The 17,500-nt window shown below is 41.3% G+C and overlaps 1 protein-coding gene across 2 annotated transcripts in view; it reads right to left on the minus strand.

The window, feature by feature from the left end:
- LOC137617166 (uncharacterized) overlaps positions 1 to 17,500 on the minus strand; it is a 159,180-nt gene that overhangs the window by 12,775 nt on the left and 128,905 nt on the right. For both annotated transcript variants that reach the window (XM_068347021.1, XM_068347022.1), the window contains one exon: positions 14,092 to 14,319. In XM_068347021.1, the coding sequence (XP_068203122.1) occupies positions 14,092 to 14,319 (228 nt within the window). The remainder of the gene's footprint in view (positions 1 to 14,091; positions 14,320 to 17,500) is intronic.

The raw sequence follows: 17,500 nt of genomic DNA on the forward strand, positions 1-17,500 counted from the left end.
GCCAAGAAATCTGAAATCATTATAAAAAACAAAGGAAAAATACTAATTGGGTCTACACCTCCTTAAGCATCAAGGTCCATCAACAGAGCTTTAATTCCACAAGATTGAAAAGCTAAAATAGTTTAGCCTCATGAAAACAAGAATGAGGAAGATCAAATTTCTCATTACTCTGCATACTGTCAAACATCACCCAAAAGGATTGCCTTTTCCTTTGGACAGTGAGTTACAGAGCCATCTGGTTTAAGTAAAGGAAGAACTGTTGCATCTACACCAGAGAGTGCAGATTTAAGGTTAGCCTACCACTCATGTTGCTGGGTTGTACCATAAATGGTTAAATTATATTCCTTATCATTTGAAGCATAAACTCTGAGAAAAGCTCTAAGCTGAGCATAGTTATTCCAAGTAAACCTGATCTGTTATCCTTCCAAAGATGATAGGCCTCCTGCTTCTCCAAATAAGCACCTCTACAATCATCATTGAACCATGGTTTGTCTTTCACTCAATACCTTAGCACACAAGAAGGGATACACCTATCAATTATGCTGACTAGCTTCTCATTCTAAGGAACAATGGGATCAAGACCTATTATGCAATTGTGACCAATTCAAGCCCAAAAGATCACTCAAATTGCTGTTCCAGCCTGCTTGAGATTTAATAAAGATCTTACATTGGAGACAGGCTGCTCATTCTTTACTACTAATGAAATCAAGGCTTGATCAGATGTTCCAACTGGATAACCAACCTTATTTGCTATAATACCAAGGGAGTCGGTGTATAAGCGGTCTAAGCAGTTACCAGACCTGTGAGTAGATTCACTTATGATTTGCTCACAGCCTGATTCAGAGGCAAAGTCCAAAGCTCTTAAGCCATGGTGATCAGTAGGAAAAACAGAATTTCACCACTCCCTATGGTGAGCATTGAAGTCACCAACAAAAATAGGACCTTTTTATCATCTTCTTGTATGTTAGCCATAATGGTAAGGAGACAGTCAAAGATAGAATCATCGATATCTGGATTTCCGGTAGATCGAACACAAATAGAATTTGTTATGCCTGCCACAAACTTTTATTACGTGAATCTCATGACATCCACATTCATAGCAGGACTTATGAGAAGCAGGGTACTCAGTCCTAATATACACCGCCATTCCCTTGGCCCTAAGAATGGCATATTGCTTCAAAATTATTGGCTTCTTAAAACCAGTTATAAGGAGCTCAGATGAGTGCCTCACATTAGAAACCAAAGTTTCTGAGCAAAAAAAGAATACCATACAGTCTGGATGCAACTGTGAGGTCTTAGTCCAAGATTTTGCTTAATATCTCCAGACAGCATAAGAATTGATAGGAATAAAAGGGATTTTGACGAAGGAAAAATCTATTTCTGGGGAGAGACCTGTGACGCCCGGCGAAAAAGTCCTTCTTTGTACTTTTTCTGATATAAATCTTCCAAATATACCAGAGAAAATTAAAAGCATGGAATGCAGAGGTTACAACCCTCGCGCGAGCACCTTGTTGATGTCGTATATCTAACAAGGGCGTTTATAAAACACTATTCACAGGCTGTCTTCCATTTAGATAATCCCTTCATCAAAAGGGGAGGGCCGTGACAGGCCCTAGAGAATACAGTTAGGTTACCCTACCGACACCTACCACTCGCGCTCACCAGGTCATCCTTCTGTTTTGGACTTGCCCGCAAAGTTGATAAGTGTTTTGCCTTGTGTTTTTCGAAGTGATTGTCGTTAATTCAACATGACTGACGTTGCTACTTCACCCTTACCAATGTTAAGTACCATAGTTTGTTTTGGCAGCTTTTGACAGTACCGGGCATTTGTTCTGTTTCCAATATGGCGGTTTTTAGTTTTGGAAGCGATTGTCCTGCCGAGGTATCGGCAGCCATTTTAGGTTATGTTCGCTTCGGTAAATATTCTAGTTATTTTTGCCCATCTGGTACTCTGTCATCTAGGTTATATCACTTACGTTTTATGGCCTTTTAGTGTTATCATTAATTTTTACTATGGTATTTATTTGCTTGCAAGTCCAATTTGGACCTACGAAGAATAGCGATTTAAAGAATAGCGAATTAAGTTTAGCGATTTAGTCTGTTAGTTTGTACTCGCCTCAGAGGCTTCGATTTAGACTATATCCTTGTTTATTTGTTACGTTGTCGTTATTCTTCGTTCTTGGTTATTACAATTACTAAGAAAAGCAATCAATTTTATTAATGTTCTTGTTTTATTGTGTGATGTTAGTTTTTTATTATGTAACCTTGAGAGCGAAAACAGAGACTGCTCGTTCCCTGTTCTACAGATATGAGTTATAAAATGAAACTGATAAATTAAAGACAAACTCTTGATAAACCACCAGGCATCTATGGCCCTTTTATCAAGCCTGCCCAATGCACCATTTCAAAAAATCAAGAGGAAGAAAAAAATAAAATGGAATAGTGTGCCCGAGTGTACCCTCAAGCAAGTGTCCTTCCACATGAAGAGGAAAGTAGCTACCATACTGAACAATTAGTGCAGTAGTTAACCCTTTGAGCAAAGAAGAATTGTTTGGTAATCTCAGTGTTGTCAGGTGCAAGGTGTATGAGGACAGAGGAGAATGTAGAAAGAATAGGCCAGACTATTTGGTGTATGTGTAGGCAAAGACAAATTGAGCTATAACCAGAGAAAGGTATCCAAGGTACAGTAGCACTGTACTGTCTGGCCAGTCAATGGACCCAATAACTCTCTAGTGGTAGTATCTCAATGGGTTGCTGGTGCCCTGGCCAACCTACTACCTACAAAATCACATGAACACTAAGTGGGTGGCAATAGGCACCATGTGACTGATTTTTGGGTATCACATGCTGATCTTCTTAGTACTTTTCAACTAAAAATGTCCAATTGGCACATAATTTTGCTCGCAGACTGCTGTAGCACTTCTAACCCATTTCAAATTTGCATGCTCATATTTAAAGCTACTCATAACCAAAGGTACTACAGTACAGCACAGCAAATGATGTAATGATGACGAATAACTTCACAAGTTTCCTGGTTAATCATAGTTCTCATCATCATCAACTTTTTTTCTTACATTTTTCAACATATCCTTTTATGGAGTTAAGAGGTTTTTATTTACTCTTGTAAACTTTCACCCTGAATTTCCATCTAGTCTGGGTCTTCAACTATAAAATTTTCCCTATTGTTCTGGCTATTTATCATACTGATCTTCATCTACACCTTTTCTGACAAACGACTCTTTATTCCTCCTGATTCACATGTTATAGAAGTCTAAATTTCTGAGGTCTTATTGAAATTTTTCAAGCCACTGGACACCACCCTTTTATGCAACTTCCTCACTCATGCATTCTTAGTTCCATTTTCAAATTACCCATTTTTGCTAGTGCTTATATCTCTGCTGCATAGAGTAATAAGGGTCTTAGTGCACATTATATGTTTTGCTCATAATTTTTATAATATATTTCTTTACCCGAATGTCAGCAACCGCTTTCCATTTATTCCGTGCTAATAATGCTCTTTTTTCTCTTATTAGTTTATTAATACCATTTCACAGTCTGTTTATGGCTTATGAATTTCAGCCATATGGCCCAGCACCCGGGTTTGGAAGGCCTATTCTTAATAGCCTTAGCCTCAGAAGTAAAAGTCAGAGAACTTGCAAAATTCCATTGGGAATGAAGTTTCTAATCCTCACTTTTAGCTATCTCCTGATTCTGACTCCATGTCTCCTTTTTTTGTCGAAAATTAAAAGCCTCTTCAAAGGAGGAAAACATTTTATATCTTGGCTTTAAACTTTATTGTAACCTCTGTCCTGTCTCCACCCTGTAATCATATCTGCAGAGATCCATGACTTCAGAAGGTAGACCAACAAGTCCTTTTCTACAAGGGCTACCCATATTCTAACTTCTCACCATCCCTAAAACTCACGATGTGAGAATTGCTTCATTATTGGCATTTTTTAGTCTCAAAATTAATCAATTAAATTACAGTAATAAATGAAAATAAAGAAATTTAGTTTGGTAGAAAAAATACAATGAACACATTATGTTTAGTTTGTTGGGAAGAAGAAAATGTGTAGTGCGAATTAGGCAACACAAACAATCACGCATCTGTTCAGAAAACAAAATTGGGAAACATGAGGAGAGTAGCCTAGATTGCCAGATGATTTCATACAAGGCACACTATTAGCAGGTAGAGTAGACACAACCAATCAGAGTATGCTGATCAGTATCCTGGCCGTTGATTATTATTATTTACACAAGATAAGCTATAACCCAAGTTGGAAAAGCAAGATGCTATAAGCCCAAGTGCTCTAACAATGAAAACATAGCCTGGTGAAGAGAGGAAACAAGGAAATAAATTACAAATAAAAGTTATAAATGATAAAAATAAAATATTTCAATCACAGTAACAACATTAAATTAGATCTTTAGTATATAAACTATAAAAACTTGAAAAAAAACAATAGGAAGAGAAATAAGATACAAAAGCATTCCCGAGTGTACCCTCAAGCAAGAGAACTCTAATTCAAGAGAGTGAAAGACCATGGAACAGACACTTTGGCACTATACAAGACTAGAGAACAATGGCTGGGTTTTAGAGTGTCCTTCTCCTAGTGAGCTGCTTACCATAGTTAGTCTCTTCTACCCTTACCAAGAGAAAAGTAACCACTGAACAATTACGTTGCAGTAGTTAACCCCTTGAACAAAGAAGCATTGTTTGGCAATCTCAGTGTTGTCAGGTGTATGAGAACAGAGGAGAATGTGGAAAGAATAGACCAAAATATTCAGTGTATGTGTAGGCAAACACAAAATGAGCTGTACCCAGAAAGAGGGATCCAATGTAGTACTATCTGGCCAGTCAAAGGACCCAATAACTCTCTAGTGGTAGTATCTTAATGAGTGGCTGGTGCCCTGGCCAACCTTCCAGATCAAAGGATCACTCTCAAGTATCCCAAGCGGCACAGTTTGATTCTATGTTTTCAAATGCAACATTGCTCTGCATCTTTATCTCTGCTGTATGGTGTTTTTTGCATTTTTGCTTAAAATTGTGAACTGCTTTCAAGCCAAATGATGCCAGGTAAACATTCTGCACCTTCTAAGGTTTCTGGCAATCAGTCCATGCATCAGAGATAGATGCTTACTATAGCAGAGAAGATGAAACTCCTTGACATCGTTGAGGATTTGAGAAACTGCAGACATAGCCAACCATTATGGCATTAGCAACTCTACAGTTCAGAAAATGAAAAGGGTGGTAACTTCAGCATCGAAGGCTGAAGTTTATATAATTTCAATGGTAAATGTTAAGATTTTTATTTTTTTCATTTACGTACATGTAAGGATGTGTCTACAGTAAAAGTAAGCTTTAGCTTAAAAACTGTTTAAGAATATGTAACAAGTTTATAAAAGTGTTGGGAGGGTCTACAAATGCCTTAATTTATAAAGATAATAGAAAGAAAAAATATAAAAATGTATAAGAATAAAAAAATATACAATAGATTTCTGTATCTGCTTCAGGGTTTTTTAGCTATCGAGGGGGCAGGTTGCTTGGAAAGTAACACCTGTAATAGCCAAGGGATTTCCAAATGCAATTTAAGGACATCCAGAGCCTTCTGGGTTAGTCTTAGCATAGGATAATTAATAAATATTACCTGAAATAGATTTAAGCTGTACAAGAATGTGTGATGCTAGGCTCATTCATGGCACCCATGAGCGACATCAAATAAAAGAGAGGGATCCTCATCCAGATCCTTTAACAGACACACAATGATGTTCATCTACCTCCTATCCCAAGGATCTACTCTCATGAGGCAAGTGGTAGAGATGTTAGGCCTTTCCTTTCACTTTAGCATGCATGTATTTGGTATTTGTTTGGTTATTGGGACTTTACACTTGTGGTACAAGTGTAAAGATTAGTTTTGCTCTGGTAATAGTCCTTTGAGACCACATAGCATCTTAACCCTAAAAATAGGGTTTTGACATACGATAAACCTATTTTTGGGCAGTGCTGTGTTGGCCTACAGCCCCGCACACCTCCCTGGACTAATGAAGGGAAGTGGGACATAAATGAGTCTTATTCTAAACGTGAGAGATTGTGGCTGGATGGGAAACAAACTCCTGGGTATAATAGTCTCTAGTAATAGCATTGGTCTTCAGTAATTTCATGGCATCAGTTAGCAGATGAATTCAGCACTGGAGGTGCAGTGATAGGTTCAAGAAAGCATGAGCTCATGGGTTGCCCATTTACAAATTGATTTTTTGCTTTGCTTGATATTCTAGCCCTAAAAAAGGGAAGATCATTTTTCTTGTGTATTTTATGTCTTATTTGGTTCCCTATTCTAGCTATTTACAAGAAATTCCTTATGGTCCACAGAGTGCCTCCGCAAAAATAATTTTTCCGTTGTTAAACCGATTTATTATTAGCCAAGCTACAACCAGAATGCTACAAGCCAAAGGGCTCACAAGAGGAAAGCAGCCAAGTGTAGAAAGAGAATAGAGAAATAAGATATATATGAGAATGAATAAAATATACTAATATCAGTGACATTAAAATAGATCAGTCACATATAAACTATGAAACAAGAGTTAAGTCAACCTGTTCAACATAAAATCATTTGCAACAAGTTTGAACTTCTGGAACTCCACCAATTCAATCATCAGATTGGGAAGATCCTTTCACAATCTGATCAGAGCCGAAACATTATTATATTTAACTGCGTACCTGGTACTACGTACATGATGGTAGTCTGGTTACATCTGAATGCAAAGGATGGTCATAATTATGAAAAATATAAAATATGCACGAACCAACTAAACAGCAGTGCCAGAGATTAATATCCCAATCAGAGATAAGGAATTTAATAGATAGCAAGTTCCTGTCAAACAAATTAAGATAAGAGTAGGCAGCTGAAGATTTAACAGTAGAACAATACTCCACTTAAACCTTGGTAGAATAGGAGAATTAAAAAAAATTGTGGAATCTTGACTCATTATGGCTTTTTTCTGCAATTAATGAAGAAAGACTAAATGTATTTCTAAAATTAAATTTTCTATGAAAAATCACACCAAGAATATTAGCTAAGTTGTCTAAAATCAAAGAGGTATTGTCAATGCAAAGATCTGGATCTTAGGAGTTACTTTCCATGACCTATTACAATACTACTTTGAGTTTCTTAAAAGTTCAACTTTGTTCCTCATGATTTGCACCATGTCTCTGACAACTTCGTAGATAATTTGTATATTTCCTAACGATACAAACCTTTAGCTATTTATTAGGGCTATTTCTTTTGGAGAAGCTGATAGGACAAGCCATTAAAATTTAGAGAGGGTTAACTACCCATTCCACTAGCTAGCGGGGGTAGGGGGATAGCTTGCTACTGCTCCCACTCGCACACCTGTAATTTAGCTCAATTTGCTTGGAGGTAGGACTTCAAGGGGAATAGGGCTGGCGGGTAAGTTTGTATAAATAGCTAAAGGTTTGTATCATTAGGAAAAATATAAATTATCTACGAATTTGTCATTTGTTCCGTCACTGGAATACAAACATACGCTATTTATTAGGGGTGACTCGCCCATTAGGAGAGTGGACGTCCCTGCCAATCTGGCTTTTAGGCTACCCAGGGGCTCCTTATTTTGAATAGATTTGTACCTAAAATAAGGAGTCCCTGCAACTCACTAAACCTTGTTACAGGTTCACGGCCTAAGCAAGCTGTGTGTTGAGATATTTAGTAACGTGACTGTCCAGGTAAAAGTTATTCCAAATCTTTGTAGGAAAAACACTTGTAACCAGGACTTTCCCAATACCACCTCGCCAGGGTATGGGGACGCAACAGTATTAGCTTAATACCAGGTACACAAGGAAGCATAGTTTACCTGCAGTGGTTTGAGGTCAGCTTGTGCAGAGAACCCAGGATGCTGCTTTCCCCAAGAGAGGGGAGGATGAAGAAAAGAATAAGAGCCAGTCAAACCTTTTCATTCACGCGGACTAAACCCGGGTAACAGTGCACTCAACCTTTTGCTACTTGTCCAATAAGGAGCTTGAGGTATTATACCAGCTGTTGTGCAGCCACCACAGGGCTGATAGAGAACGTATCGAGCCTCCTGTGGGTCACGTCTTGCAGGTAGTGGGCTGTGAACGTATTCCGACGTTTCTATACCCCAGCCTGTAGAACCTGCTTCACTGAGAAATTTCTCTTGAAAGCCAGGGACGTAGCTACACCCGACATCGTGAGCTCTGGGGCGACGTGAAGGAGGAGGATCCAGTTTCAGGGTATGGTCTATGACCTTGCGAATCCAAGCAGAGATGGTGTTCTTGGTGACCCTCCTCTTATTCCTCCTTGCGCTGATAAAAGTGCAGGCACACGGGGGATGGGCTGCGACTGTTCTCTTGAGATACAGCCTCAAACTCCTCACTGGGCAGAGTAAGAGATGATCAGGGTAATATTACGGAGCGGAGACTCGAAATTTGGAAGAAGTCAAATCGAGGATCCACCACTCCCGGATTCTGAGTCTTGGCAACAAACTCAGGGAGGAAGCTTGAATGGGCGATGTCGTATGAGAGACCATGAAGTTCACCGACTCGCATGGCCGAAGCCAAAGCTAGTAGGAAAACCGTCTTCCAAGTCAGGTGGCGATCTGTTGCCTGGCGTAATGGTTCATAGGGAGATCTTTTCAGAGACCTGAGAACTCGAACCATGTTTCACAAGGGAGGTCTCACTTCAGACAGAGGACAGGTAAGTTCGTAACTTCGTATAAGTAAAGAAAGTTCCAGTGATTAGGAAATGACCATTCTGTTCAGTCTGAGGGCGAAGCTTAGGGCTGAGCAATAGGCTTTTACCGCTGAGACTGAAAAGCGCATTTCTTCATGCAAATACACAAGGAACTCCGCTATTGCTGGAATAGTGGCATCGAGAGGAGATATACCCCTTCCATGATACCAACCACTGAAGACATTCCACTTTGCCTGGTAGACTGCTGCTGATGATTTCCGCAGGTATCCAGACATCCTGCTCGCAACTTGTTGCAAAAATTCTCTCTGAGTGAAGAGATGCTGGATATTCTCCAGGTGTAAAGTTGTAGCTAAGCTACGTGTTTGTGGAAGATGTTGGCATGCGATTGTCTTGAGTAGATCGTGTCATGGAGGGAGTTCTGTTGGAGAGACTGTCTGAAGTTGCAGAAGGTCTGGAAACCATTCTGCATGATGCCATAACAGAACTATGAGAGTCTTTGAAAGGTTGACTGATGTTCTAGCCTTGTTGAGTACCCTCCTCATCAGACAGAATGGGGGAAAGGCGTAGACGTCAATGTTGTCCCACAATTGTTGGAATGCATCTTGCCAGAGAGCCTTTGGGTCTGGGACTGGGGAGCAGTACAACGGGAGTCTGAAGTTCAGGGCCGTTGCAAAAAGATCCTCAGTTGGAGAACCCCACAAAGTCAGGACTTTGTTGAGTACTAGATGAGCCAAAGACCACTCGGTATTCACTATTTAAGATGCTTTGCTTAAGTTGTCAGCAAGAACATTCCTTTTGCCTGGAATGAAGCGTGTCGATAGTGGTATCAAGTGAATCTCGGCTCATTTCAGTATCTCTACTGGTAGATGAGATAGGGGCTGTGAAAAAGTACCTCCTTGTTTGTTGATGTACGCCATTACTGTGGTGTTGTCGCTCATCACCACCACTGAGAGGCCCGCCAGGAACTGGTGGAACTGTTAAAGGGCCAGGAAGACGGCCTTCATCTCTAGGAGATTTATGTGGAGGTATTCTCCTAACTCTGACCAGAGACCTGAGGTCATGTGGTGCATACGTGGGCCCCCACCTTTTTTTTTTTTGAACCGTCTGAGAACAGAATCAAATCTGGGGGGAGGAGAAGATCCACTCCCTTTCGTAGATTTTTGTCTGACACCCACCATTTGAGGTCCGTCTGTTCCGCGGATCCCATGGGAATACAGAAGTCCGGGGAGTCGAAGGCCTGATTGTACCTGGACTTGAGTCGCCACTGAAGAGATCGAATCCTGAGGTGACCATTGGGAACTAGACGGGCCAGAGATGAAAGGTGCCCGAAGAGACAAAGCCACGTCTGGGCTGGAAGTTCTCGTCTGAGAAAGGGTCTTGCGACCTTTCTCAGCCTCATTATCCTGTCGTCTGATGGGAAGGCTTTGTGGAGATTGGTGTCTAACATCATGCCTAGGTATACCAGTCTCTGCATAGGAAGCAGGGAGGACTTCTTGAGGTTTACCATGATTCCCAGATCTTGACAAAACCTCAGTGTTGAAGAAGGGTTGACACCGAGTCCGCTAGGATTAGCCAGTCGCCCAGATAACGGAGGAGATGGATGCCAATCCTGCGAGCCGAAGATGACACTAGGGCGAACACTCTGGTGAAGACTTGAGGTGCTGTGGAAAGACCGAAGCCAGCACCTTGAACTGGTATTTCCTATTGTCTAGGCTGAATCTTAAGTACTTCCTTGAAGACGGATGGATTGGGAACTGGAAGTATGCGTCCTTTAGGTCCAGTGTGCACATTAAGTCCTGTGGCCTTACCACTTGTCTGACTGTGTCTGCCGTCTCCATGCTGAACGGAGTTTGCTTGACAAATTCGTTCAGAGCTGAGAGGTTGAAGACTGGTCTCCAGACGCCTTTTTTGACAAGAAAAAGTCAACTGAAGAAGCTTGGAGACGTGTTGAGGACCTCCTGGAGAGCACCCTTCTTCAACAGGGTCTGGACTTCTGCCTGGAGGGCTGGTCCCTTTGCTGATTGCATTGCAAAGGAGTCTATGGACACTGAATTCCTGATCAGAGGAGAGAGAGATGTTGTGAACGGGACACGATACCCTGAACGAATCACAGAGATTGTCCAGGGTTCGGCCCCGAGTTGCTTCCACCTGTCCCAGCAACTTTCTAGGCATCCCCCCACTGGTGGACAAGCGGAAGGAGTGTCTATCTTAGCGTTTGTGGCTTCGGCTGCTCCCTCTACAAAGTTTTCTTCGCCTGGGGGACTTTGTGCCTTACCTTTCTTTGGTCGGAAAAGGCTTCTTAGACACCGCTGGCTTCGCTGCTGTCTTGTTCATCGAGGTCGTGGCTGGACGGGACTGCTGAGGAGCTGGTGGTTTATAGGGCTTGGATGTCAAAGCCTTATGGAGGAGGGAGTCCTGGTGAGATTTCCTCCATCTTTCAGCAGCGTGTTCCATGTCTTTTGGCTCAAAAAGAGAGGATCCCTCTAGAGAGGCGTTCCTGAGCCTAGTGATCTCGGCATTCGGGACCTGCTGATGGAATCTCTCAGACACAGCATCCCAATGTTTCAGGATGGTGTTCACCCACAAGTTCGAGACTTGATGGGTGAGAAACTAGATGGTATGAGTGCCTGAGAGAAGAGCGTAGACGCACAGGAGAGCACTGTTGAGCTGGGGAGCACTGGCAAGCTGGCAAACGCTGGTATTTTAAAAGGCGGGGATGCGCTGGAGAGCACTGGCAATCAGGAGATCGCTGGGGCATTGGAGAGCGCTCACGCGCAAGGAGAAGTGCTGACGAGTTGTTGGCGAGCACTGGTGCACTGATGAGCGCGGGCGCATTGGAGAACACTGGTGCACAGCCGAAGGTCTAGAACGCTGCGTAGGGCGGCGGGTTCATGAGGGCAAGTGATGTTTGGACACATCACGAGCAGGCAGGCTTGGAATAGGAACCAGGAATGGAGAAGGCAGGTCAGAAGGTCAGCGAGATGCAGAAGATCGACGCGTTGGATGTCAGGAACATGGATGTGCCCTTTGGAAGGGAAAACATCCTCTAGAGGGAATCGCGGATGATCCCCAGAAGAGTCCAAGGCCGAAGTCCGAGGAATAGCGGCAGCGTCATCAGGAGAAGGTTCAGGCGAAGGTCAAGGGCCGGAAGACGACGGAAAAGAAGGCTCCTCTGCGGGGGAAGGCTACGAAGACAAGGCTGAAGAGCCGAAGAGGAGCCTTTTCACCGATGGTGAAGGGACACCTCTAGGTGAAGTGGAGGGCCAGCTCTGCGAGATCATTGACGCCCTCTAGGGGTTGGTAGATCAGCAAGCTGACCTTTGGAGGTAATAATCCTCCGCATAGGAGTCTCTATGAGTGAACTCATCCTCCGAGGAGAAACACTCGCAGGAGAGAGAGAAATAAGACATTGCTTCCCCCTAGAAGGATGATCAAGAATGGGAGAAGTGCAGTTGGCAGCAACAGCTGAAGAATCTCAAGGGAAAGGGGCGTCGGCGGCGGCAGCAGCAGCAGAAGACGCCCCAGACACCACTACATCGACACATGACAGAGGATCCACCTCCGAAGTCGGCGAAGGCTGCACACTTGCACCACAGATGATGATCTGCAGCAAGGAGTCCTTGGAGGGCGGACCCAGAAGCTCCAAGGATGACCACACCTATATAAAGGGAGATAGAGACAAGGCCTCACCCAGGGGGAGAGGCGAGGCCTCTTTGCTAAGGGAAGCAACACCATTTCTCGAGGACTGGGGTTGACCATCAATTAAAGGGCCTACGCTAATACTCAACGGTCTCTCGGAAGAGGCCGAACGAGCAGGAGCTTCGGAGGAAGGTCAGGAAGTGGAAAAAGAAGCCTTGGGTTTTTCCCCTTTCGAAAAAACCTTCAAAGGAGAAATATCCCGCTTTGACTTCTTCTGCCGGTACCCAAACCTTTCCCACTGGGAGGCAAACCACTCCTGACACTCACTACACTTATTTTCACTATCACACCGTTGACCTCTGCAGGCGGGACAAAGAGTATGACAATCGGTGTCCACAGCCGACATGAAGGTACCGCATGGCCGGCCTTCAAGTCCAAGGCAGGCACGCATGGTTGGCAGAGGTCAACACATACGCACGCTATTAAAGAGAAAGCACAAACAAAAAGCATTAATGGCAGTCCAAAATATAACTTAGCGAGGATGAAAAACGGCATTGACTGTTCACCATCCGAGCCAAAAGCAAAGTGAGGTGATGACAGGTGTGAGAGTGGAAGTGGTAGCAAGCTGGCCAGCCCCCCCCCTCTTATTCCCGCTAACTAACGGAATGGGTAGTTAACCCTCGCTAAATTTTAATTACTCGTCCTTTCAGCTTCGCCGAAAGTAATACCCCTAATAAAAAGAGTACAGTAAGTTTGTATTCCAGTTACGGAACAAACTAATTTTACCTTGATCTCTATTAACAAATTAAGCAACTGCGGGTCTACATTCAGGAGATAGAATTGATACAAAGAGAATAGCACCATCTGCATATGCAGTAAGTTTACATTTTAAGACTGAAATACATATAGTATACAGAAAAAAGTTAAGGACCTAGAACACTACCCTGAACACTACCCTGATGAACACCATATACTCCTTTCAATAATGATGCTACGAAAAGACCCAATTACTCCCGTTAGCACAGAGTGATTGTGGGTCTGTTTACCTGAAAGCAGCTTAGTGACTGTGCATTTAACCATAACTATATGGTCCTATATAGAGAAGAAGTGAGCACAAATAATAATATTAACCAGAGAGGAAATTGACAATGTAACACAAGTGTGTCTTGGCCATATGTAAAAAAAAAAAAAAATAAACCGACTTTATTTACATGGGATACTGCCAAGACAAACTACCAGGCTTAGGGAGAGTAAATTTTAGTAGTACAGTATTTAGGTTGAATTTTTCCTTCAATTAAGGAATAGTAATGAATCTTGGCTAAGAATTAAAATAATATCAAATGTATAGTACTCAGTATTTCTACATATGTATTGAAAATGGAGAACATGGAGAGACTATGTCAGGGCATTGTATTTAATGTATGTGTGGTTTTAGAGAATGTTACCACACTGTACTTTCAAAATAGGGACTAACATTAAACTGTCTAGCCAATCCTGAAATAGAGTAACCCTATTTTCTCAAAAGGTGGTTGGTTCATTGGTCCACCTACAACAGTACTCAACAGTACCTAGGTTACTAATTATAGTTCCTTAAAGTTATCCTCAAACTAAGCCCAGCTGTTAGCCTAAAGGCCATCTCTTACTAAATCATCTGATAAAACCACTAACAAATTTTCATTTTTATATAAACTTTATTTCTGTTCAATTTCTACTCCTATATTTTTACCTGCATGACAGTGATAATCATATCATTGTCTGGTACTTGTGGTTGTCTACTCATAAAGCCATCGAGGACCTTTAGAATGTGGTGATGCCCTCGTCTGTGAGCTTCCTCATATGGTGAGGTGTCCCATCCTTGCAACACAATTTCGGGGTCAGGAGTCATCGTTGCCAGAACCTGTTCAACCTCTTCAATCTCTCCTGAGGCCACTGCATTCCATAGCCTTAATGGAGCCTGTAAGTAATCCACATTTTTCATTAATTTTTATATAAATGAATGCTGCCAGGTCCATTTCACTATTAACTCTCTTATTAACAAATTACTGTATAACCATAGGGGATGTCAAACAGTGCAAAAAAAAAAAATCAATATTTTACATGATCAGCAACTAATTCATGTCAGTCTGTACCAAATTCAGATGTAGCTTTGACGAGTACACAGTATACTGTAGTAAAATTCATAAGATATAAAGTAGTGCTGTAATAAAGCACTTCAGTGTAAATATAATACAGTAATAGAAATAATATATTTTTAAAACCATAATAGAGTACTTTTTTCAACTGGTTCATTCCAATCAGTATTAAAAAACATTTAATAAATGTAACCAACAGAAAAGATAATGTAATACACTTAATGGTTAATTGTTAGCCTAAACTAGTGTTATCTCAATCATTATCCTAAACTTGGCAATATATACAGATTAATTTATATGGACATCAATAAAATCCACAAAAAAAAAAAAAAAAAAAAAAAAAAAAAAAAAAAAAAAAAAACGATGCATTGCACATCACTAAAACACCTTGAACTCAGTTACTCAGTGCTGAATGACCTTCCTAGCCCTGGCTTTGGGCAATAGGGTCATTATTATTATTATTATTATTATTATTATTATTATTTACTAAGCTACAACCCTAGGAAGTTGAGAGTTAATGTGGGTAAGAGTAAGGTTATGAGATGCACGAGAAGGGAATGTGGTGCAAGGTTGAATGTCATGTTGAATGGAGAGTTACTTGAGGAGGTGGATCAGTTTAAGTACTTGGGGTCTGTTGTTGCAGCAAATGGTGGAGTGGAAGCAGATGTACGTCAGAGAGTGAATGAAGGTTGCAAAGTGTTGGGGGCAGTTAAGGGAGTAGTAAAAAATAGAGGGTTGGGCATGAATGTAAAGAGAGTTCTATATGAAAAAGTGATTGTACCAACTGTGATGTATGGATCGGAGTTGTGGGGAATGAAAGTGATGAAGAGACAGAAATTGAATGTGTTTGAGATGAAGTGTCTAAGGAGTATGGCTGGTGTATCTCGAGTAGATAGGGTTAGGAACGAAGTGGTGAGAGTGAGAACGGGTGTAAGAAATGAGTTAGCAGCTAGAGTGGATATGAATGTGTTGAGGTGGTTTGGCCATGTTGAGAGAATGGAAAATGGCTGTCTGCTAAAGAAGGTGATGAATGCAAGAGTTGATGGGAGAAGTACAAGAGGAAGGCCAAGGTTTGGGTGGATGGATGGAGTGAAGGAAGCTCTGGGTGATAGGAGGATAGATGTGAGAGAGGCAAGAGAGCGTGCTAGAAATAGGAATGAATGGCGAGCGATTGTGACGCAGTTCCGGTAGGCCATGCTGCTTCCTCCGATGCCTTAGATGACCGCGGAGGTAGCATCAGTAGGGGATTCAGCCTTATGAAGCTTCATCTGTGGTGGAAACGGGGGAGGGTGGGCTGTGGCACCCTAGCAGTACCAGCTGAACTCGGTTGAGTCCCTTGTCAGGCTGGGAGGAACGTAGAGAGTAGAGGTCCCCTTTTTTGTTTTTGTTTTTGTTTCATTTGTTGATGTCGGCTACCCCCCAAAATTGGGGGAAGTGCCTTGGTATATGTATGTATGTACAACCCTAGTTGGAAAAGCAGGATGCTCTAAGCTCAAGGGCTCCAACAGGGAAAATAACCCAGTGAGGAAAGGAATAAAAAGGACAAACTAGAGGAGAAGTTTAAGAACAATAATAACCTTAAAATAAATCTTTCATATATAAACTATAAAAACTTCTAAATAACAAGAGGAAGAGAAACAAGATAGAAAAGTGTGCCTGAGTGTTCCCTCAAGCAAGAGATCTCTTACCCAAGACAGTGGAAGAACATGGTATAGATGCTATGGCACTACCCAAGACTAGAGAATAATGGTTTTATTTTAGTGTCCTTCTCCTATAGGAACTGCTTACCATAGCTAATGTCTCTCTTCTACCTTTACCAAGAGAAAAGTATCAATCAAATAAAATACAGTACTGTTAAATACTATATATAATATCCTTTATAACATATCTTCAACATAAGTACATTCGATTTATGAAATGTAAGAGATAAGAGCCTGTGTGCAAAATATAAAAAAAACTTCTTCTTTTAAAGGTAATACAGAATAATACATAGATAAAAGTTGTAGAAATTCTTGATACATAAGGATTGCTTACTAGTGTTAGAAAAACACCTGACTGAAAATAATGAAGATTATGGGCTTGAGGATGCAATCCGAATGCCTTTGTTAATCATGTTGGACTTAAGAACTTCTCAATCTAAGAATCCACTCTTGAAATTTACCTCTTTCAAATGAAAGGGAACTAACTGCAATTTAATGTAATGCCATATAGCAACGAACAGAACTGTAACAATCAAAATTCTCATGTAGGGACGATTACCAATGTTAAATTTACAAGTGATTATCCCCAACATATAATGTACAGTAGAAACAATCTGTAGGATGAACCATAAATTAAACAAGAGCAAAAATTACAAGCCCAATGACTTCAAATAAACCATTGCTTTGTGTAATTTCACCAACCATGGGAGGAATAAGATTGAGTGCATATTATTTCTCCAAGATTTGGGGAATTAGATGGATTGTACAGCAGGTAGGCCCTATTATTTCCCAACCACTGAGGTACAGTATAAGGCTTGTAATTGGATAATAAAATTGGTGTGCATATTTGACCAACTTTTAGGGGTATTAAAGGTTAAAGGTTAAAGGTGTCTGGTTTCAGTTCCAGTTCCATCAGAATAGATGCTCACCAGAACGTCAGCCGGGCAAGCCCAACCCCCCACTGTGGTGCCCTACCACAGCAGTAGCCTCCCCAGTAAACAGCTTAAACTCACAGCCCTGGGCGGGGATCGATCTCTTGCCACGCGAATGCGAGGTAAACACGTTACCAAACAACAGGTAGAGCCTGTGAGGGGCAAGGGGATATCTTACCAGTGCACCTGAAGCAATAAGGTATCACTTCAGGAGCGTGACTTAGCCCCATTAAAACGTTATTTTTGGGGTTAATTCTAACTACTTTTTTGTTTCCCAACCTGTTTTTTTCATTTAAAAACCATTTGAAAGATAATTGTATACACAAGTATTTGTACATTGGAATACTGTAAGTATTAATCTATCAATATAT

Source organism: Palaemon carinicauda, chromosome 23 (assembly GCF_036898095.1).
Source record: "Palaemon carinicauda isolate YSFRI2023 chromosome 23, ASM3689809v2, whole genome shotgun sequence".
Taxonomy (NCBI): Eukaryota; Metazoa; Arthropoda; class Malacostraca; order Decapoda; family Palaemonidae; genus Palaemon; species Palaemon carinicauda.